Source organism: Nipponia nippon, unplaced genomic scaffold, assembly GCF_047370975.1.
Source record: "Nipponia nippon isolate SJK-2023a ecotype South Korea unplaced genomic scaffold, ASM4737097v1 scaffold_5, whole genome shotgun sequence".
Classification (NCBI taxonomy): Eukaryota; Metazoa; Chordata; class Aves; order Pelecaniformes; family Threskiornithidae; genus Nipponia; species Nipponia nippon.
In genome coordinates this window covers 3657658-3679777 of record NW_028262369.1, presented here as the reverse complement: position 1 = coordinate 3679777, position 22120 = coordinate 3657658, and the positions used below count along the sequence as shown (strand labels likewise).

At 44.2% G+C, this 22120-nt stretch overlaps 2 protein-coding genes and 1 long non-coding RNA gene across 14 annotated transcripts in view; 2 read left to right on the top strand and 1 right to left on the bottom strand.

Annotated features, from left to right (window-relative positions):
• Positions 1-297: 297 nt before the first annotated feature.
• On the bottom strand, positions 298-9677 carry DEXI (Dexi homolog). 2 transcript variants are annotated; one of them, XM_087734085.1, is made up of 2 exons: positions 8734-9677; positions 298-958 (listed from the first exon to the last, which is right to left on the bottom strand). In XM_087734085.1, the coding sequence occupies exon 1, from the start codon at positions 9211-9213 to the stop codon at positions 8932-8934; it is 282 nt and encodes a 93-aa protein (XP_087590211.1). In that variant the 5' UTR covers positions 9214-9677; the 3' UTR covers positions 298-958; positions 8734-8931. The 2 variants fall into 2 exon arrangements, with proteins under 2 accessions (XP_087590211.1, XP_087590212.1); XM_087734086.1 differs by lacking the exon at positions 298-958 and adding an exon at positions 968-2307.
• On the top strand, positions 2301-8700 carry LOC148052003 (uncharacterized). Its single transcript, XR_015699157.1, has 3 exons — positions 2301-4676; positions 5013-5072; positions 5448-8700. It is a non-coding gene; the product is annotated as an uncharacterized LOC148052003 (long non-coding RNA).
• Positions 9678-10995: 1318 nt separating the features above from the next.
• The window catches only part of CLEC16A (C-type lectin domain containing 16A), an 89923-nt gene continuing 78798 nt past the window's right edge, over positions 10996-22120 (top strand). For 9 of the 11 annotated variants that reach the window (XR_015698714.1, XM_087731398.1, XM_087731397.1 and 6 more), the window contains exons 1-5: positions 10996-11199; positions 18554-18682; positions 20057-20190; positions 20965-21113; positions 21799-21904. Coding sequence is in view for 10 of the 11 variants with exons in the window: in XM_087731398.1 (XP_087587524.1) it covers positions 11120-11199; positions 18554-18682; positions 20057-20190; positions 20965-21113; positions 21799-21904 (598 nt within the window). In the remaining variant the exon portion in view is untranslated. The remainder of the gene's footprint in view (positions 11200-18553; positions 18683-20056; positions 20191-20964; positions 21114-21798; positions 21905-22120) is intronic. The other 2 variants (XM_087731402.1, XM_087731407.1) reach the window with 2 other exon arrangements.

Sequence of the window (22120 nt, the reverse complement as noted above, 5' to 3'; positions counted from 1 at the left end):
ACTGCGGAGTTATGAAACTTAGACTTTTCTAAAAAATATAAGGAGATAAACCCAGTACAATACCTGCTCTCAATAACACGTGGGTTTTCCCCGCACACACAGTGTGCAGTTCCTAGTGCTTCACTTCAGGTCTGATTTTTTACGTAGCTGCTCATGAGAAGGATTTCTTACATGCTGGCCATCTCAACAATCTGGAACTACTTGCAAGTACCTGTAGGAGAACTGGAATTTCCTGGAAAGCATATTTCAATTATTTTCTGTTCAGATTGAAAAAGAACAACTCCAACAAACGATTGCTTACTTTTTCATGGAAAAGGTCAGTCTTTATTGTATTGCTTTCACATCTGTACATAGGAACATGAGCTTAAACAATCTGCAAAGTATCTTGTGTTAGATAATGAATCCACCTGACTTATATAAAATTCACTCTCTGATCTATTTCAAAACTCACGATTTAAATAAAACATCTTACTAGCACAGTTCTTGCCGTAATACTGCCCTGAACAGAATCTCCTTGCAGCCACTCCTGCGTATTTTCCCCTGAGAGAGCACTGTCTTTCAACTACTGGCTGGTAGAGTTTTCAATGTGCGATTGTAAAACTTGCTTAAGCGGTATGTAGAGCGTGTCCATGCGGGTGACATGGTATTTATTCAAAAGTTTATCAAATCTGAGTAACATCTTGCTTTTCTGTTACAATAGAACATAGCTTGTATCATTGGCTCATCCAGTCCATCCCAGAATCACCTATGGAAGCCCAGTATGGTGCATGAATCACTGCAGTTAGTGCACACCTAAGAGGCAATGAGCATGGAGAAAAGCCACAACTGACAAGGTCTGATGACAACTCTTCTCGTTGTCCCCTTGTCCTTCTTTTCATCTCTACATTTCAGAGTATGGTTTCTTTCCATGACTTGATCCATTAACCTGGTTATAATCCATTTCAGGTGTTTAATGAATCTGTTTAAAAGAAAACACATAAATACAGCGTAACCCTCTAGACCTAAAATGAACAGAGAAGTCACTGTGGATGTTAGATACAGCACCATGCCATTGACTTCTTTAAAAAAAGGAATAAAAAAAATCAAAACCTTTTGTGACTATGGATAATAATTCTTTGAGAAGTAAAGGCCTGAACAACCTTTCAGAGAAACCAGTGTAGCAGCTTCTGTTAATGTCAGAGCACACTAGTCCTGAGTGTGATCTTAACAGAGGTGTGACGGTATTCGTGTGAGGGGGATGCGAACAAGCGGTCAACCACAGTCCATCAGGTCAATTGGTAAGGGCTGCTCTTACGAGAGCACAACCAGCTGCGACCCACACTGGGACAGCCTATTTTATGCTAGGTTTGGGATCATCAGACCTACCTTTTAAAACTGATTTTTGAACTGACTACATTTTCTTAACCAGATACTGTTCATTAGACTGTTGTTATTTTTTTGTACAATGTGTTAATTATGTATTGCTGACATTTGTGGTAGCCTCTGATTTTGGTCACTTTCTCTTTTTTTTCTTTGGAGTCACTTTGTTCAAAGCATTTTGGACCGACTGGTAAGTCATTATGGAGTTAAATCATGTTGGGGTAACTTCTTGGTCTTACTGACAAGAATAAATTACTGTTATATTGCTTTATCCCAGTTTATCTAATTTGCCTTGACTGAGCCAAAGTATCTGACAGCTACTAAGAGGTGATTTTTTACTATCATCACAGGTAACCACAAGGCCTGAGAAGCCTTCTTGAAGTAGAAGCAGGGCTGTGGATTATGAAGGTGCCAGGCACTAGCAACTGTACCCGTTTGGTCTTGTGATCTTACAGATGACTAATTAATATAGTGTAGACCGGCGCAGCTCTGATGGGGGATGACTGCCTGGGGATGAATCTGTGCTGAAGAAGAGCCGAGGTACAGAAGACCAAGAGCAAGTCCCCTGGCTGCCTGCAGCTCAGGAGATCACCTGCGCTGCGGGCAGCGAGCCCCTGGAAGGACAGCTCTTCCCTCCTTCCCCTTGACAGGTATTACAGGCCTCCTGCGCGGCGCGGGAAGGCAGGGGACCCTACGCAGTAAAGGTTGTGTCATGGGAAGGGAGTTTGTGGTGCAAAGCCGTAACAGACCTGCTAACAGATCTGCTGTGAGCGTGGAGCTCTGTGAACCAGCTCTCGCGGGGCTGCAGGGCAGCACGCCGCCTCTGCCGGTGTTCGCTTTCCGTGCTTGGAGCGGCGGCGCAGCAGACCGAATGTCAGGGTGTCCGGCACGAGGGGTCCCCAGGCAGGAGGGCTGACACCACTTCACGTGCAGAAGGTGTAACAGAACCTGCAAGGAGCCTGAATGAAGAACGAAATGCGACGGACACGTGTTCTGCGTCAGCAAGGACAGACTGAGGAATACGGTATCATTAACAAAGGGGTTACAGGAAGCCGAAAGCAAACAGGTTGACTGGGAGAAAGGTTCTTCTATGGATTGAAAGCAGATTAAAAGATTGGAAGCAAAGAATAAGGCTTGGTAGGAAAGAAGTCAGTAGCAGGGTTTACCCGGGACCAATTTTTATTCAACATCACCATTAGTGACCCAGAGAAGAGAGTGAACAGAGAAATCTCCAAGACTGCAGAATAAGCTCTTCAGGTATTCAGATGCTGTACTGACAGCAAGGAACTCCAGGAGGATTTCGTAGCATTGGGTGGGCAAAAGGTGGCAGGTTTGGAAAACACTTGCTGAAGGGCTGGGCAGCCATGTGCTGCCATCCCTCATTCTACTCTTGTGGATTCTGGGAAGTACAAAGAGAAGGGACGGCAGGTTTTGCTCAAGGTCAAGGGGGCCTACAAGAAAGATGGGGACAGGCTTTTTAGCAGGGCCTGTAGCAACAGGACAAGGGGGAATGGTTTTAAACTAAAAGAGGGGAGATTCAGACTGGATATAAGGAAGAAATTTTTCACGCTGAGGGTGGTGAGACAGTGGCAGGGGTTGCCCAGAGAGGTGGGAGATGCCCCATCCCTGGAAACATTCAAGGCCCGGCTGGACGGGGCTCTGAGCACCCTGATGTGGTTGAAGCTGTCCCTGTCCATGGCAGGGGGATGGACGGGATGGCCTGGAAAGGGCCCTCCCATCCCAAAGCATTCTGTGGTTCTATGGGCTCTCTCAGCGAGCACCCCTGCCCCGGCCAGAGGCAGAACACAGGGCTGGGGGATCGTGGTCTGACTCTGACATCTCCTATGTTCCTGTGCACCACTTACCGCAGATGCCAGGTCAGAAACAAGAAGCGCTTTTGGGTTCAATGAGGTATTTCTGTCCCATGTCTATCAGCTACAGCACCCTGCCAATGGTAATCCCATGCTCAAAATCCTGTCTCTTAAACTAAGAAGAAGAAAAGGGGAACCAGCCGCTCTAACAGGTTACTCGTTTGATGTTTATCTGATTGCTTTCCAAGTGGAACTAAAAACTCTCATCTACAGCAGACAGTTCAGGGAGATCGGTAGTATTCTGCATTGTAGATCCAATTCTAGGCTGACTTAAAAATAGCACAGCAAAATGTACTGGGCCTCCAAAGCAAAGTATAAAGCTGTCTAATGGAAGGTTCAGATGTTGCTGGAGGGCCGCTAGTCCAAGACTGTAATTTGTAGTGGCAGATATTAAATGGGGTGTGAATGATACAATTGACCAGGATATTCAATCTTGCCTTTCTATTCAGCTGATTAAAAGTCTGTCCTTCAAATTTGATGTGAACCTAATTTTCAATAGAAAATTTCAAAAATTTCAAAAAAAAACAATGTAAAATTAAAAGGTAGCAAATATTTTTAAAATCTCAGAACTGTCATCTTCCAATAGCCTAAGATACCTGTCAGCATTTACCCGTATGGCTACTACAGCGTAACTCTAGCATCAGAAGAAGAAACTCGGTCATGATATTGTTGTTAATTCTGCCTGTGAAGTTATTGTTCAGAATTCAGGCTGGAGCAAAGGAAACACGGTGACTCTGTTTCGCATCCTGACATTGTCCGCTTTCTGCTTCTGGACTTTCTGCAGGAGTCTGTTTCAGACCTCGTGGCCTGTTTGGGCTCTGCTCTCTGAGCAAGCCTCGGGTCTTTTTTTCTGGCCCTTCAAAGAGCATATAGCCTTAAGTCGATTAACTGAACCAGAGCTCTGCCCAGCAATAGATCATTCAGATCAAATAGCGTCACCATTTTCCATTATACCGTTACTTCCCATATATGGCTGCTGTTAGGCTTTACCCCTTTTATCACATATATTAGAAACGTCTGTGTCCTCAGAGAGCATCATTCAAACTATTCAGCTATTTTTTTCCCAAGTTTGTAGCCAAAGTACTAAAACTCAGCTGGGAAAAGAAAGACAGTTTGACAGTTTCCCTGAAGAAATGGAAAGATTTAGCCACTCCTGTCTCCTATTTAATTCTTTGGGACAGTTGTACTCCATATAAACTAGAGTCACTACGAGGGGACAAATGCAAAGAGCTGGACTGACCGAATACACGAACAAAATGTCTCTAAACAAATGATTCTTTTCTTCTCTTTTAGGATTGCTAGTTGCTGGCTGAACTACAGCGTCACTGTGCCCCTCCTCCAGAGGAAAGAAACACGAAGAATGAAATTGGATTCATGTCTTCATTCCTTTGACCACTTAAAAACTGATAATTGGTTATTGCCTCCTATTGAAGCAAGTTGATTACAGTAAGCTTCATTTTTGTAGGGAAGAACTGCAGAAATTATTATTTTTTTAATTCTTCTTTAAAATCACTTGTGGCTGGGGCTTTTAACACATGAAACACTCAGGCCTGAACTATTTCTGTCCTAAATTGAATGTCTCCTTATTTTCTATGCCTCATTTTAATTCACGTTATTAACAGCAGCTTTTGGAATCCTTTTCTAAAAATCTGCCTCCTCTCTTTGCATTATATAAACGAATGCATTTGGTAGAAAATCACTTGGGACTGTCCATGGCTGTGGTTAACGAGTCTGTCGGGACAGTTCATCAGTTAACCACGATTTTGTCTTCCTTCCATCTAGGACGGAATTCCTGTTAAGAACAGTCAGCGTACAGGAGTCTCTTTAAAGCAGAGCTATCAGGTGAGTTTGAGCACTCAACGTCTATTCATTTTAATAACATCTAAGAATTCAAAACACAGTTCTAAAAATGACAGCTATTGCTCTTAATCCTGTTGTTACTATAATTAATGTAAAATAGCTGACTGATCTGTACCATGGAGTCAACAAGCCACCTTTTTTTTTTTTTTTTAATGTGGAGATTTCTACAAATAAGGGAAGAACATAGTGAAAAATGGCAAGGTAAAATAAATAACGGATGACTCTGCTCATTATTTTTAAGATAAGTCTGACAAAGAAGAAGTCAGGAGGTGGATTCTGACGCGTGTATGTGTATCCTGACACTGCTAGTGGTAAGATTCTTCTGATCTGCTCCTTTACGTGGCACCTCTGTTTCAGAGAGATGGAACGGAGGCACAAGTGAGTTAAGCTCACAGAAGACATCAGTGGCAGACACGGGAAGGAGTCCAGCACCTTATTTCCCTCTCCACGAGGCCGTGCTGTCTCTCATGGCCACTGAGCCTGCATTTCTAGCTGGCACTATACAGATGAGCTAGTGAGTGAAGCTGGCTCTTTGAGTCGGGATTTAGATGCTGACATTCAGAAGTGCTCAGTCACAAGTTTCTGAGTGCTGGATTCTGCTCGCTGAAGACATTCATCATAATTCACCTTGATGAAAAAATATAGGTAATGCTTTTACTGTAAGATTAAATAAATCCAGTATTTCCTATTCAGTTTTCATTATCGATTGCTTTTGCTCATTTTCTTTCTGATCAGAGTACTTTGTGATGAGTCACATCTGATTTTAAGGAAGTACAAGGAGAACAGTCATACCACCTTATTCCAGGGGACTTCAAATATGATAAGAACCTGGCACTCTCGCACTAAAAGAGTAGATGACATGAGCGAGCTCAATTCTGCTCAGTTTGCACAGATGGATTTCTCCATTTCAATAGGACAGGAGGCTTCGTTGGGCTGCTTCGTTGTCTACCTTCAATCTCAGCCACCAATTATGCTCAGAAACCTGGACACAATTTTGCTCCTATTGAGTTTATTCAAGTGAGGGTTTTGCTGCGAGAGAGAACAGAGCTTTTCTGATCCACACGCTCTTTTATTTTTACATCTAAATTAGCCTTTCCACATTTTGCAGAATCGCCTCTTGGGATTTCCCCTCTTTGTTTCCCTGTCACGCATGCCACTCACCTCCCGGGTGCAAGGCACCGCTTTCTAAATGCAAAGAGCACACTGTGAGGTTTCAGCTGAGGCTAATCATAGCTTTTTAGTTGTTCTCGGTAATCACTGGTGAGTCAGATGAAGAACACTCCTCTACATTTAATGCAAAGAGTATGCCTATGTATTTTTCATCTCTGCTGGTAAAACCGAGACCCATTCTTCCTGCAGGGCCTTGGGAATCCTCAGCACGTCTGGGTCGAAGCGAACAGGGCAGGTGGGCAGCCTTCCGAGGCCGACGCAGAGAGAGCACGGGTCAACGCTCGTACAGAACCCGGGTCACTGCAGGCTAGGCACCAACGCCATTTAAATCTTCCCTTTCGGTGCCTTACTTCTACTCCCAAAGCAGAAAACACAGCTCCCAGTTAGGGCCCTCTTCTGCCTGCCTTGCTCGGGAACTGGTGAGGAGGAATGGCACAGAACAGTGAAGAAACCTGGAACCAGGATATCAACACAAATTCCTTTGCATGGTGACATGCTGAGTCTTTGCCTGGTAGCTACATAATTATGCAATTTGTGGCCTGGTTGCTGCGTATATAAATATAATTAAACCTATAAATAGATGAAGCACAGTCATAGTATATTTTTTGCTCTCTAATAATTGATCCAACTTTAGGGACTTGTGATTTGATTCTCAGTGGAAGCCACCACCTAACATGCCAGCTTCCATATTCAAGGATCAAGGCTGGAGCTGGGACCTGTGCAGAGCTCCATTCACTCAAGGTAGGTACAGACTGAGGCTTACTTCTGAGCTTGATGAAGACCTCTGCATTTTGATTTCTACATATGGAGGTGACATGGTTTTACAGTTAGAGTATCAAGAAGTTTGCAGAGCTGCTTATCCTATTAATATGAAGGAAGATTTTAAGAAGCCCGTTTACCTATGCTGAACGGAATTGTGCTCCGACCCTACGCTCTATCAAGCTGTGTTCATGTACTAGGAAAAATCCACTGAGGAAAATTATGTTGTTGATCTCCTTAGATCTTCCTGAAAACTAGATGCAACTCATCATGACAAATCCTAGTCAGCAAAAAAAGTGAATAAAAAAAATGTTTACTCCCTGTATTAGATGGTGTTGGAGTAATAAGATTTGGGGTTTGGGGAAAGGTATTTGGGGGGAGAAAATGGCTAGGGCTTTTTGTACCGAGGAGTTTGCTTAAATTTCCATTAGTTTTTATGAATTTCTTTCCTGGAATACAGAGCACGTGTGTCATTTGCCCAGCTGAAAAGGGAGAGGAGGAGACAGCCACAAAAGTAGCCAACAGTGTTTGCTGAGAGTTCAGTTCTGCTCCAGACCTTCTATTCTAGCAGAAGTGATTCCAATCCAGCAGCTTGGGATGGGCCACCAGATGTTGCACGGCCACCTTCATTTGCAGTAACTATATGCAGTGGAATTTCTTGAGTGGCAACAAAGATCTGTCGTCCCCCCCCCCCAACTTGTTATGCTCCCCTGTGCCTCTGAGCAAGCTTTGCTCAGCTGTGTTTGTGCAATCAATGTTACTCCAACACCAAAAATTTCCATTTTTTCCTTCTAAACTATTGACCAAAATCAGCTACTATTGCTTTATATGGAATCTGTATAGAAATAGTTAGGAGATGGTTTTAACCTGTATGAATGACAGCACTACAAGAAAGGTTTGTTTGGGGTTTTTTCAAATTAGAAGACTGACTAAAACAGCTTGATGTTAAATGGTATCTGGATGGTATGTTCACCAAGGTTATGTTTGTAACCTTACAACAGAATTTCCTATTTCCATAATTTCAAATAGAAAATAAAAATCCTGAACTGGTTTTCAAATTCACAGACAATATTTTGTTAAAAATTCTACTGGCAGATTTGCTAACACATTTTAATTTAAACTGTTAAAATGTTTTCATTAACATACATTTGGCACAGAAAGTCCTAGCTAGAAATAGTGATTTTCTTTCCAATTGCATTCCAGTGTTTTAAAATGCTAAATCCTTACATTTCCAGAGTTTTAGTATCACTCAAAACTACAAGAATAAATTGATGAAGCAAACCCTCGTGCTACGATTAACGTGGGAAGAATGGTGAGCTGGGTAAGTGTCTTATTACCCAAGAGAGAGGTTTTAAAGGGCATCTGATTAAGATGTATTTCTGCGTCGAGTATGGTCTCTGAATTTTAATAAATATCAGCCTGGACGTTAATTTAGATTCAGAGCTGCTTTCGAAACCGGATTAGCGAAATTGTTGACCAGCTGCAGACGTAACACCTCGCGTAACATCTGCAGTGGCTCAGAACTGTGAAAATGAGTCCTTAGGGAGGGAGATTCTCCTCGGACGCGGCGCGGGGCCCCCGGGCTCCGCAGCGCTGGGCCCCGGCCCTCTGCCCGCCCAGCGGGGGGCCCCGGCGGCCCGGCCCCGGCGCGGCGCCCGCTCCCCGCCTCTGCCCCCGCGGGCCCGGGCAGGGCTGGCCCCAGGAAACCACTTACTTCCCTTGCGAGCCCTCTGCGACTCCGCGGCCCTGCACCGGAGGGAGCGGGGCCCTTGGGAAGGGAAGATGCTGCGCGGAAGGAGGCGAGACGCGGCGAGGGGGTCGCGGGGCCGCGGCGGCCCCCGGGCTGCGGCCATGGCGGGACCCCCGGGCCGGGCGCTGTCACCCCGCAGTCGCTTCGGAGCGCCCCGGGGCGTCACTCCAAGTACCCGTCAAAGACATCCAGCTCGCTGTCCGTCTCGTAGAGCACGGAGCCAGGGTCGGAGAGCACCCCCAGATCCACCAGAGCCTGGTCCATATCCTCGGGCAGGAAGACGATGCCTACATTGAGAACGATGTACTCCATCAGGAAGGCATAGTACAGGATCAGCACGTTGACAAAGAACAAGCCCACGTAAAACATATAGGGCAGCACCAGCAGCGCATGGAAGGCCCAGGACTCCAGCGAATCCAGACGTGCCGAGACCGCGGCGGGCATGCAGCCGTGCGGGGCTGCGGCGGGGGGCAGCGGGCGCCGCAGCGGGCACCGACCGGCGCCGGCGGCAGCGGCGGAGCGGGGAGCGGGGCGGCAGGACCGCGCTCCGCAGCCCCGGTGGCAGGGAAGGGCAAACCCCCCCACCCGAGCCGGAGCCGGACCCTGGGAAGAGGCGAGCCCCGCAGGGGCGCGGAGGCGGCACAGCCGCGGCGCGGCCGGCTGGTCCCGTCCTTCCCCGGAGGAAGAGGCGCCCCGGAGGGCGGCACGGGCTTCAGCGGCGCTGCCGCAGCCCCGCCGCTGGCAGGAGGCTCCTCAGGGGCATTTCCAGCCCGGCTGCTGCAGTCCCGCCGCGGCTCCCCTCCTCCCCCCGCCCGCAAACTTTGCGGGAGGAGCCCGCAGGCGCGTTGTGGCGGTCGGCGCCGAGCACCTGCCGCCCTCAGCCAGCCCCGGCCTGCGCGGCGGGACCCCCTCCCGCCCGCCCCCTCGCCTCCCCGCCGGCCCCCGCCGCGGCCCCGGCCAGCACGGCCCGCCCGCGCCGCTGCCGCTCGGCCTGCAGCCGCCGTGAGGGGCGCCGGCGCCTCCGCCGCCTTTGCCGGCAGCCGGGTCCCGCTCCGCCTGCCCGCGGCGGGCAGGAGGCGTCTGGCGGTGCCCGGCCCTCGCCTCCCCCGAGCGCCTCGGCCCCGCCGGGCGGGGGCTCGGTTCCCCTCTCGCTGAACGAGGCCCCTCCGGGAGCCGCCGTGCGGGCCCGGGCCCCTTCTCACCCCGCTGGAGGCACTTTTTTGCTGGCCGAGGTTTTACCTGCATCAAAATATAATCAAAGGCATGATTTTAAACTTGGTTTTGGGGGTTTTTTTGTTTTGTTTTTTTTACACTGGCTGACGAACCCTTCAGTTTTTACTTAGATTTATCTGGTTAACGCAAAAACAAATCTAAGCCCAGGTCAAGACAGTCATTAACGGTCCCGTTCTCTTCGTTCTGCTTTAATTAAGTTGGGTTTTAAGCCGACTCAAAGCTAAACGTGCAATTGGGAAAGACCTCAGCCAGAGGCTGCCGCTGCGCCTCGCAGCATCCCGCTCTGCTCCGGGCAGGGCCGGCCCCGCCAGAACTGCGCAATTTTCAGTTACGGAAGGTGAAGAAGCAAGGTCAGGGGCAAATTTTATCTCAAATTACAATGTATTTGAGAGGTACGTGCGCACATTAAAATGATGGTTTTTGTTTAGGCTAAATTTAGTCCTGTGTATTCTTCTAACTTAACAGTCCTCGCACGACCCGACAAGAGGTGACTGCCAGAGGGAAGGAATCAATTAAACGCAAGACAGCGCCAAGCCCTGCGGCTGCAGGGCGCCCCGAGGCCCGCGGCCGCTCCCGGGCTCAGCCATGGCGCTGAGGACGGGCCCAGCGCCGGCCCGGCGGCCTCACTCGGGTTCCTGAGAGAAACCGCCCAAGCGCGGCCCCCGGACGGCTTGGGGCGGGTGTCGCCACTTTTCCCTGGAAATCCTGACAGGAAAGGAGAAAACTCCGGGCTCCCCGGGGACTCTCCCGTCTCCTGGCAGGTGGGTGGCGGGCTGTGCCGGCGGCGGGCCGCGGCAGGTACCGGGCCCCGGCCGGGGGAACGGGCGTCCCCGGGCTCCCGCCTTCCCTCCTCAGGCCGGAGCCTGGCAGACCCCCCCCCCCCCTCCCCGCCCCGGTGCCTGCTGGGACTTGCAGTCCGCACGGCGCTGCCGGGGCGGACCGCGGGCCCGGCGCTTCCCAGCGTGCCCCGCCCGCGCATGCGCCTTGGCGCTGCTGTGCGCCGCCGGCCGCCGCTCTCGGGGCTCCTTCCCGGGCGCCGCTCGCCCTCGTCCGCCCTTCCCCGCGGGGCTATGGAGCCCTAGAGCCCCGCGGGCCGCAGCAGCCGTTCGCCGCCAGCATGTTCGGCCGCTCCCGCAGCTGGGTGGGCGGCGGGCACGGGAAGGCCGCCCGCAGCATCCACTCCTTGGACCACCTCAAGTAAGCGCGGAGCCGGCCGCGGGCTCGAGGGCAGCTGTGAGGGGAAAGAAAGGCGGGGCGGGGGGCTGCCGTCGGCCTTCCCCGGTCGTGAGGGGACGCGGAGGGTAGGAGCCGGGGCGGGGGGCGGACGGGCTCCGTCTGCGGAGCTGCTCGGGGCAGGGTTTTCCCTCGGAGGGGGCTGCGGGGCCGGGGCGGCCCGGAGGCGGCCCGGAGGAGAGGGGGTGAGGAGGGAGGCGGCTCGGCGGGCGGCGCTCCCCGGTATTCGCTCGCTCCTCGCCCCTGCGTTTTGGCGCAGCTCTCCCGAGCCGAAGGCTCCCGGAGCAGTTCACCGGCTGTCCGTGGGCTGGTGCCTTTCTCACGGCAGTCTGCCTCTTCGTCCCAAAATGTCTTCAGGGCAGACGCCGTTCCGTGATGTCATGTCACACTCACGGCTGCGATACGTGTCTGTTTGACTTCTAATAATGTCACCGACTCATTCGGCGGGGTAGAGTGTGAGAGGTGGTAAATACAAGAAATATCACATTCCTCTTGAGGGGGAACTTTGTTTCCTGGTAGTGGCTAAGACAGGGAAGCGAGGAGCCTGGTCCCAGCCTGTAAACAATATAGACCTTTTGAGGTGTGTGGATCTCAGTAGTCAGCAGCGATTCATGCTAGTCAGGATGGTACATCCCCTGATTTTGCAGGTCCGGGGGATGTACCCTGGTTAGAGGGCTCAGCAGCTGGCGCAGGAGTAAAGCCGTTGAGCTTGAGAATTGTGACGTTAGTCTCCGGACACTGATATCCTTGCGTTACTGCTGACTGCAGAAGGTGGAATAGTTTTTTCTAGCTCTGCCACTGGAGAGTTGGAAGGATGGCAAGGGATAAAACCATTTTAAATTCTCTGTTCCATTTTAAGGGTTCTGCTGTTGCAAGAAAAATTACATCCACTCTTATAGCTTCTCTTTCTACTGAACAAGAAAAGGAGGTCATTAAGAGGGGAAGCATTTTCTAAATTAAATCACTGTGGATACATAGCTCATTGAGAAATAAGCGGCTGGTAGTTTTCAACAATTAGTCAAATTACAAGGAGGACATGAATGGGGTCTGACCGTAAAGAGCAGGATGCACTTATACAAGATTTGGATCTTGCAATTACTTTGTCAAGATGATTTATGGATTCTGTTCCTTGTCTCTAAACTGGAAAAATGTTCAAAACCAGCAAGACTAACTGAAATGCATTACTTTTTACCAAAGACAGGGAAATCAAGTCCGTAAATACAAAACTGATGAGGCAGTAGCACTGCAGAAAGTAATTTTGAAAGCATGGTAGGTCGGACTAGTAAGTCAACGTGATCTGGCATTGCAGGAAAAGGGGAAAAAGTCATGCTCAGATATAAACGTAAATGCTCTATTTAACATACGAGGGGCAGTCATTGGGTACTACTCAGTGCTAGGGGAGCTTTAGATCTATCCGGTTTTGATATTATGCTTGAAGATGGAGCAAGCACACTGGTGCATGATGAAATTTTAAGACATTGAGTTTAAGTTTAGATAAAGTAGGCTGGTGAGAGGGAGACTTTAGGATGTTAAAATCTTTCAGGCAAGAAAAATGTGATCATATATTCTCTTGAGGTCACAGAGGGTAGAAAAAGTGATACCGTGTTTGATTTTCAGCAAAAGGGAATTAGGCTATAAGTGTTGTGGCTTGTGCTTGACTTCTCACCTGAGAACTGAAGTATATAGTTCTCTACTATAATACCAGCTTTGGTTTGTTTGCTTTTTTTGCACGTCATTTCTTTAATTATGAAATTGAAAATGGTAGTATGTAAAGGACAGCCAAGACCTTTGATCTGTTTAGACTATGTGTATTTTAAGTGTTTGTTTAGCTAGGCTATATGAATTTCGGTTTCTAGCTAGGTGTTAAGAGCAAAGGTAGCTACCTAGTGGTAAAGTGAAATTTAGGGCTTTTCTAGGGTAGCGGTTGAAGTGGGTAAAGCGACAGAAGGAAAAAGGGCAAAGAACCTTCGTTTCAGGGTCGCGAAAGGAAGTCAGTCTTGATAAGGTCACCATCTTGTGAGCTGTCTGCATTCTCATCTTTTCAACTCACCAAAAACCCATGTTGTGTTCCACGTGAATGAGTTGAGTAGAACGTACCAACCTTTCTGTTGCAGGTTAGCTTAGCCTATAAAAGGTGTATTATGCTGTGTTACAAGAGCAAAACTAGCCTGGGCTATCCTTATGGGAATATTTTTGTTTTTTAATATGCATAATGTAGAGTTTAAATTGTCTAGATTGTAAACATTACACCTGTTTACTGATACTGAGAGAGTTACTGCTTTTTGTCAGTAAATCTTGGATCTGGAACTTCCTTTCCCATCAGCTTTAATGCAGTTTGTTTGAGGCTTGCTTTTGAAATTTTACTATTTAGTCTTTCTGCAAACATGCTGTAGAATGGATTGGCTAAAGGAAAATTGTGAGGCTGTTTGTATTAAGCGGTTTGGTACAGTCCCTTGGTCTAGTGAAAACAGTTACGCTTTAATCCAGCTTTCTAATACCTTGCTGAATTGCGATCTAGAGAGGTTATGAAACAGTACTATGTACTGCCTGCGTGCTTCTGGCTATTATTTTTCAGAGAACTTGGTATTTTTCTGCCCATTGGTTACTAATTGAGGGAAGGTCAATAACTTAATAAATGAAGAAAGCCTAAATATTCTGAAGACAGGAACAATGTTAGTGATTGCTTGTGAAAATGGCCTGAAATGACTTGTTTATCTTTACATGAGATTGTCCCTGAAACAAGACCAGAATCCATTTCTTAAAGGTGGCATCCAGCAGTTTAAAATGAGACCTTTTCTTCCTCCCTTTATATAGTCCTCTGCCCTGTTTATTACATGCTTCCAGTTCTAAAAGTAAATGCATCAAGGCTGTTTTAGGCAACAGTCTGTCTTGCTGCACAAACTTGAAGTTAGTGCTTTCTCACGAGCTGCCTGTTCTTCTCTTTCTCTTGTGGCCTCCCTTTGCACGTAAGCCAGGCGTTCTTGTGCAGGTCAGGGTTTCCTACCGCTCTTTCCAGCCGCTGACTGTGACAGTCACTGTGCTCTGTTTCTGCAGCTACTCACCTTAGGAGCTGTGACCTATGGTTAAAGTACCATGATGTCTTTCCTATTGCCCAGTTGAGGAGAGTCTAACTGTAGCGGATGCATGCTCAGATCTCCTTGAGAGCGTAACTGTATCTTCTTTCCCCATTTGTCTACAAACTTTGACTTTGCATTGGAATGGATGAAGAGGATTTATGTCATTTTTTCCCAGTATTTAAGTGGTGACATCTTAAGCATTTCTGAGGAGTTCATCTGATAATATCTCTGGTGTTTCTGCTAAAGTGAAAGGCTTTGGAACCTAAGCTTACTATCTTTGTTTCTAGATGCAATTTTTTTTCCTACTTTTCTAAGAGGCATTTTACATAGCCCTGTTGTTACCTTCGAGTGTGTTTCCCGTTGTTGCTTCTGCATTTGGTATTTTAATTGCATACTGATTGCACAAAAGGTTTTATACCATTAGAGCTGGGTGCTGAACGTTTCTCATGACTTGGTCAGATGTAGTGGCCATAAACATGTATGGCTGAGGATGTGCTTCACAGCTGATTCATTTCCTGAAGTGTCCATGCTATACATCAGGTTTCCTCTATGAGAACAATACATAATTACATAGTTACAGGCAGCATGAAGAAGCAAGCATGTTATGGTTAAGTCTGGGGTTTTTAAATTTGAGTGCTTAACTTCCTAAACTCTTACCTGTTTAGTGTATTTTTGTAAGCAATAACTAAGAAAGTCATTAATACTTTCTATATTCATGAGTTATTGGGATATCCCTTTGAGCATGGTTTCTTACCAGAAAAATGGTCAGAATTTTGTTTGTCTTGTTCAGTTGCTGGCAAAATCTCCCACTGATTTTGATGGTATCAGGTGCTTTGACACTTCCTGCATGGTGGGGTTTTGTTACGTTTTTGTTTGTTTGAACCCAGTCTTCAGATATAAATAGACAGAGATGACAAAAGCCTCCTCTTTGAGGGTTTAGCATTTTGGAGCACAAACTTGACCCCTTTATAAACAGCAAAGCCAGACAGGCTTTGAGGATTTATGCAAATATAAAAACACTGATTTTTGTGCGATACTTTATATTCTCATGGAAAGGTATATTGCATGTCTGGTAAGAGAAACAAGTATGTGCATGCTTTCTCATTCATTTTTAAGTAAGTAGATAAAGGAATAGCTTAGAAGTGAAGCCCAGGTTTTCTCTAAGTGCATTGGTGTGTTAGCAAATCGAAGAACTTTGCAATAATGTTGATATTAAATAAATTAATTTGGAGTTAATGTATTCCCAGCTATTAAATCTTTCTTGCTTTTTGCATCTGTAATGCTCTATGTTCCATAGACTCCTGAGGTGAGTTAATAGCATGTAATTCTTCCCACTGCTTCCCATTCCCAGAGCTGTGCTGTTGGAGTAAACTTTATTCCCAAATTTGCATAATGTAACTTGTTAATGAGATATATATGTTCACAGATGCAATAATTTATATATGACTTCAAATAAATAGACTAAAATACGTGAAGTAGTGTAGTATTAATGACTCTCTTTAACTCTCTCAGGAAGAATACTTACTATACAGATTGATGTGGAATTAACTGGTCTGATTTAATTGCCTTCTGTCTTCAGCTGTTCAGTGTTCCATGAACTCATGCATGCTCAGAGCAGTGACTTAGTTTTTGCCCTGTCTTTTGATTCACTGCCCTGATAATACATATAGTGCCATAACGGGGAGGTTTTGCAGGGCTTGTGTGCCGTGTCCTCTTTTAGAAAGCCCCAGGAATTCTCATAGGTGGTCAGACTTAAATTCTCACATCTTCACTGTGAGCCATCACGTTGTCAGTCTCCATAGAAGGAATCTTGAACGGTAATCCCCAGAAGAGGATTTGCAGGTGCTCTTTGACTTGCTATTTAGTGACTTCTGTTACGGTACGGCACGTGACCAGGCAGTTATGACTGTAGGAGATAGGTACGAATCAACTTTTCCTAGAATGGTTTCAATCTGAGCAGTTTCTGTTCTGGATTTGGAAAATGAGTATTGATTTATGAGGGGGGGAAAACCAGCGTGAAGAGGGAGAGAAAATTTTTTTACTGAAGAGAAAGTATGAAAAGCCAATCTCTTTCCCTCTCCTGCCATCTCTTCCCTTTTTCTTCCCCTTTCCTCTGCTGTCTGGTAGGTTAACATTAATATGATGTAGGCTTTATCACATTGCTGATTTTGGGGGGGGGGGGAAGGGAGCGTGCGGTGTATCAAGTTTGTTAAAACTGTGAACTTTTGAGAGTTGTTTACCTCTCAGTGTCCTTGTGCAGTACTCAACACAGTAAAATTGTTATTTGATGATTAAGCAATATCAAGATCAGCAAGCATGTAGCATTTTACCATAACAGCGTAATAAACTTATCTGAAATAGCTTCTGCTTCCTGCATGGCTTAGGAGGATGGACTGTCTTACAAGTCCTGTGAAGCTCTGGCCAACTGAGTGGCAGCGTGGTGCTTGAAGAAGGTTCCCCAAACCAAATTTTGCAAATTTTAAGTAAATGGCAAATATGATCAAACTTTTTTTTTTTTTTTAGATTGAATTCAAGCATGAAAAAGGTTCTGAAACTAGGTAGTATCTTGTTTTGTCTTCATAAGTCTGATAAATATTTGGAACAGCCTGATATGTGTGTTCAGTTAAATGGCATTTTAATCTCCAGCTGCATGTTTGCCCTGTGCAGTGATTCAGTTTCTTAGTGTAGATAAAATTGGTGGGAATACTGTTTTTTGAAATGTGATTTCAAGTCTGGTTTTGACCTAAACTTCTGAACCTTACTTTAAACCAGACACCCCAAAATTTTGTTTTGGAAATGAACAGTGTTTCTTGGAACCCTACAGTAGCTTGGCAAAATTGATATTTTTCTCTTTAGCTGCTTGACGTCTTTGAGTCTGTTGCTTAAGATTGGGCTTCTTGAACTTCTGAACTCCTGCATCGTACTAAGATTCCTAAAATTTCAATCTGCATCACTGAACAAACTTTAATGGAATCCAAAACAATAATTATAGGCTGCCCCAGAGTCAGGACGCACAGGCTGTTTTCCCGAAAATAGATTCTGGGAGTTTTGATTAACTCCACTTTTCATGGGAAGGTTGATAGTATGGAAAATCTGTCTTCCTTCCCAAACACTTGAGTATATTGCGCAGATAATCCTGAATGCTCAGGTGTTACTCCTGGTTTTCAACAGGTTGCAGTATAGCAATAGATGATTTGTGTTTAGTAATCTAAACTCTTGCAGTTTTAAAATGACATGAAATTTCTCTGGTTATATTTTTTATTTAATTACTTTCATAATTATGCACCTTTCTTACATCCATCCTTTTTTCCTTATTACTGTATAGAAGCAAAAAAAACAAAACAGGGAGAAAAGCAGTGGTGATTCTTGTGCTTTGATAAGAATTTGCCCCCCCCCCCCCCCCCTTTTTTTTTTAGGACAAAGGGAAGTAATCTTCGATGTAACATCTTATTTTGGGGAAAAAAGAGAGAAATGTGCTTCCTTGACTGAAGCACAAAATTCTGAGACTTAAATACAAGCCTTTCAAATTTTACTTAGCTTCCTGTCACCTGTGTAATATAGACATGTGTTTTTTTTAAACTTTACTAAACAGCCTTAAACTCTTGCCCTTTGAGATGGCAAAGCTGGAATTTGCCACCTTTCCGATCAGTATTCCTATGCTTGAAGGGCCAGAGAGACCTGACAATTAAGCTTTGCCAAGATGAATGAATAGTCTTTGACAGTCCTGATTATTAACCATCAAATTGACGTGAGTCTGTAAAGTGTCTCTGCAGACAAGAGAAGGGATCTAACTTTTCTAGTTAGATCTGCATGTGCCTCTTTCCAGAATTACACTTTCCCATGTCAGCTACTTGCATGTTTACCTCCTTCTTCTACGTCTCTTCTTGCTCATCACTCCTTTGACTTTAACATATTTCTGAAGAGATTCACGAGGTTGCCATAAGAAGCACCATGGGACGAGCATTGCATAATTTCTAGTCCTATGTTAACATATGCATAAGCATTCATAACTCACCTGGCTAGCTATGGATTTGTTTTGTTTGTCGCATATTCTGCTTAACAATTACTTTTCTCTCTGCATCAATATTAAAAGGAAATTTTAGGATTTTAAAATTGTACAATGATTAGACATAGTGTGTGTGTAGGTGTGTGTCTACATTAAGTTACAGTGACTAAAGACAAACATGGTGCATGTGAAAGTGGCAGGATAGCATATTACTTGTAATTATTTTTTCTTTTAGGTACATGTATCATGTTTTGACTAAAAATACAACAGTAACAGATCACAACCGTAACCTGCTGGTAGAGACTATTCGTTCTATAACAGAGATCCTTATATGGGGAGATCAGAATGACAGCTCAGTATTTGAGTAAGTACTTCCAACCATTTTTGACTCTGGTTTTGTTTTTGAAGAGTGATTAGAGTTGCACAGAGATCTAGTTCAAAAGGTTAACTCTTCCAAGACTGTATTTCATGAATGTAGGTAGAAAGCTGTGTCCTGTAGTAGACGGGTAAGCAGGATCATATTCTTGTCGTACAAAGAAACAGAGAATTTGCTTCTGTTAACAAAAAAGTGTTCCAAGTCCAGAGCCCCTTTCATGTACTGCTTTTGTGTGACTCTCAAATCTTTGATGCAAATTACAAAATCTAACCCATTTTAGGGCCCAGATTTACTCAGTACATCTATTAATATCGTATGAGTTTAATATGTTCACTTCAATTTATATAAGATGCTACAAATAGATATCTTATTCTAGCTATGATATTCGGACGTTTTGTTCTTATATTTTAATATATAATATTATTTTAATCCTCATAAAATAGCGTGATAGAAAAATGAACTTCAAAACAAATATTCACAGTTGCAAATCTGACTGTATTAATGCCCATTGCTTGGTTGTTTGCTTCCAGACACCTGCTCTTTTATAAAGGCAATTTGTGATTGAGAGAACTAAAGCTAAGGCGTTTGTTGGTTTTAATTGCTTATTTAGGGAGTGGTTGGTTTTATTTTTACAAGGTGATTTCAACATGATTGGGTTATGATGTGGACTAAGAAAATTAACGTATTCTGATTATTCCTGTCTATACTGTAACTCCATCACATTCCTCACTGTCTTCTCTGCTTGGGAGAAATTTAGGAATAAGGAGTTTTTTCTGCAGTTAATATAAAAAAAATGTCATAGATATGTATTTGTGATGTCCTGGTAGGAAGGAGTCCACACTGGTCTCTTTAAATTGCAGGCATTTCTGGTTTAAAAACACTGCAAGCATTCACTTCTGTTTGAATTGTACAATAAACCATGAAATGCTTGCTTCTGGTGTGGAAAAAAAAAATAAAGTGGATCAAAAATAAGGTCTACAGTGTTGAAGACAAAAAGTGTGTTAGCTTAAAAGGGGCAAGTGAACAAAATGTAACCTTCATTTAGAGGCTCTCCCCTTCAAAATTACGATTGCAAAGTAGGGAAGCTGCCTGATAAATGGAATATACCAAAAATAAAATAAAAAAGGCCCTAATTTCTTGACATCCCTTTTCTGCATAATTTGAACGTTTAAGTGCCCTTGTTAGTATTAAGGTTTTTGGAAGATAATCTTCTGTTATACAGATAAAACTTTGCGAAATAATTCTTCATAAACGTAAAACATCATGTTTGTCAAACTTTCCTAGAATCGTCCCTGATCCTAGTAAAATTATGTTCCTGTTTAAGTCACTGGCTGTATTTACGACACCTCTGGTTTATTTCAGCTTTTTCTTGGAGAAGAATATGTTTGTTTTCTTCTTGAACATCTTGCGTCAGAAGTCTGGTCGTTACGTGTGTGTACAGCTCCTGCAGACTCTGAACATCCTTTTTGAGAACATCAGTCATGAAACATCACTGTGTAAGGGGATGCTTTTAAACTGTTTAGGATTAAGTGATCGAGATTTTATTGAATTCCCTTTCATTGAAGCAAATTTAGTCCTAGTACACTTTCACAGAAGATCCATATGAATTCCTAACAATCTTTTTAATTGAACGCTAGTGAAAATACAGTGTAATTTGACTCCAAAATACCTTTTAAGGTAAATTTTCAGTAGTGCAAAAGTAGTTGTTTGGTACTACTGAAACATTTAACATATTTCAAGGGGTTCTTTAAGTCAGCAAATTAGTTGTGGTCTGAAATGTTCGCCTGGCTGCCGCAGATTATGTGGTGGAACTCTGTTGTATATTTTGTACTGGAACTGTTCTGACATCATTGGGGCTGGCCTTCAGCCACTTGCGTTTACCTCAAGGTTTTGAGAAAGATGTAAAGAGATCAGAGAATTAATAGTTGAAGTACTCTACAACTATCATGAAGAGAAAGTTATATACAAGCCTTTGAGAGTTTATGACTTTGGGAGGAAAGGAGTTGTTTTAAGTGTTATTAGCTGCAAAGCCTACATAAATTGAGGGAGGTGAAGCGTATTCTCAGTTGTCTCGTTCTTGGGAGCAAAGACCTTTGTAGGGAACAATTTCCTTATATTACCGCTTGAAGCCATCACTTGAGTTGTTTGGCTAAAAATTGGGATCTTCAAGCATCAGGTGGTTTGTTGCTAGCTGGTACTTTAAATACAGCTAGTTAGCAGAATGATTTTTTTTCTTTCTGTTAACCTGTGTAATGTCTCTTATTTTTCAGACTACCTGCTTTCTAATAACTATGTAAATTCTATTATTGTCCACAAATTTGACTTTTCTGATGAGGAGATCATGGCATATTACATATCATTTTTGAAAACTCTTTCCCTGAAACTCAACAATCATACCGTACATTTCTTTTATAATGAGGTAAGTGAAGAAAAAGTTGCAGTATAACTGTACGAGAAGTTTAATTAGAAATTGTTAGCCATTTGGCACATATTCTGTTTAGTCTCTTGTCTCAGCATGTCCTGCATGTATTTTTATAATGGTAATATCAGTGATTGAGAATTCATTTGTGGGAATATCTGCAAAAGCGTGATAAAGAAGGTCTTTGTCCTCATACAACTATAATAAAATCAAAATCTGGAAGTTAGTGTTATGTTGGACTGTTTCAGTCGTTCTGAAGTCTACTTCCCTGAGAATTCAACTTGTTTATGCCTTGTTTTCTTGTGCTTTTATAAACAGGATCTTTTCTGTTGCACCAGTTGGTTCTAAGAGGTTTAGTCAGAGTCTAAAAAGCCTGAGTAATCAAAGGCCAAAGTTGAAATAGATTTTTCCCTCGCTCCATTCCACTTTTTGCCAGAAGAGGGCAGTAAAGCACTGAATATGGGCAGAGCTCATATTCATGGACTGCTCTGAGGCTTAAAGCAGTTTGTTTTAAGGCACAGCTACAAATGCAGCTGACTGCGCCTTGTAAAATCATTTTGATTACTTAAGTAGAAGGTTAAAATATCAGAGTAATACATGGAAAACACTTTTCACACAGAATCCCAACAAATATTCCGTACATGTTTTGCTTAATTCATAAATACTTTCTTTCCTCTTGTTACAGCACACTAATGACTTCGCTTTGTACACTGAAGCTATTAAATTTTTTAACCACCCAGAAAGCATGGTCAGGATTGCTGTTAGGACTATAACTTTAAATGTCTACAAAGGTATGCTTTTCATATATTAAAAAATGCGTGTGTACAAAATGCTTGTTTCATTGTAGTTTCAGTTATTTACATTCAAGGGTTTTTTGTCTGTTTTATGAGATTGAAAAGCTTAGCATGTTGACATGCATCAGATACACATTTTGGTTCGTATGGAACAACCCCAAACCTAGAGCATGTACTTGTAAATAGTATTGTTTCCTGATACATGAAACTGGT

Excerpts from the sequence above, each read along its gene's own strand:
- DEXI (XM_087734085.1), bottom strand. The coding sequence starts at position 9,213 with ATGCCCGCCGCGGTCTCGGCACGTCTGGATTCGCTGGAGTCCTGGGCC.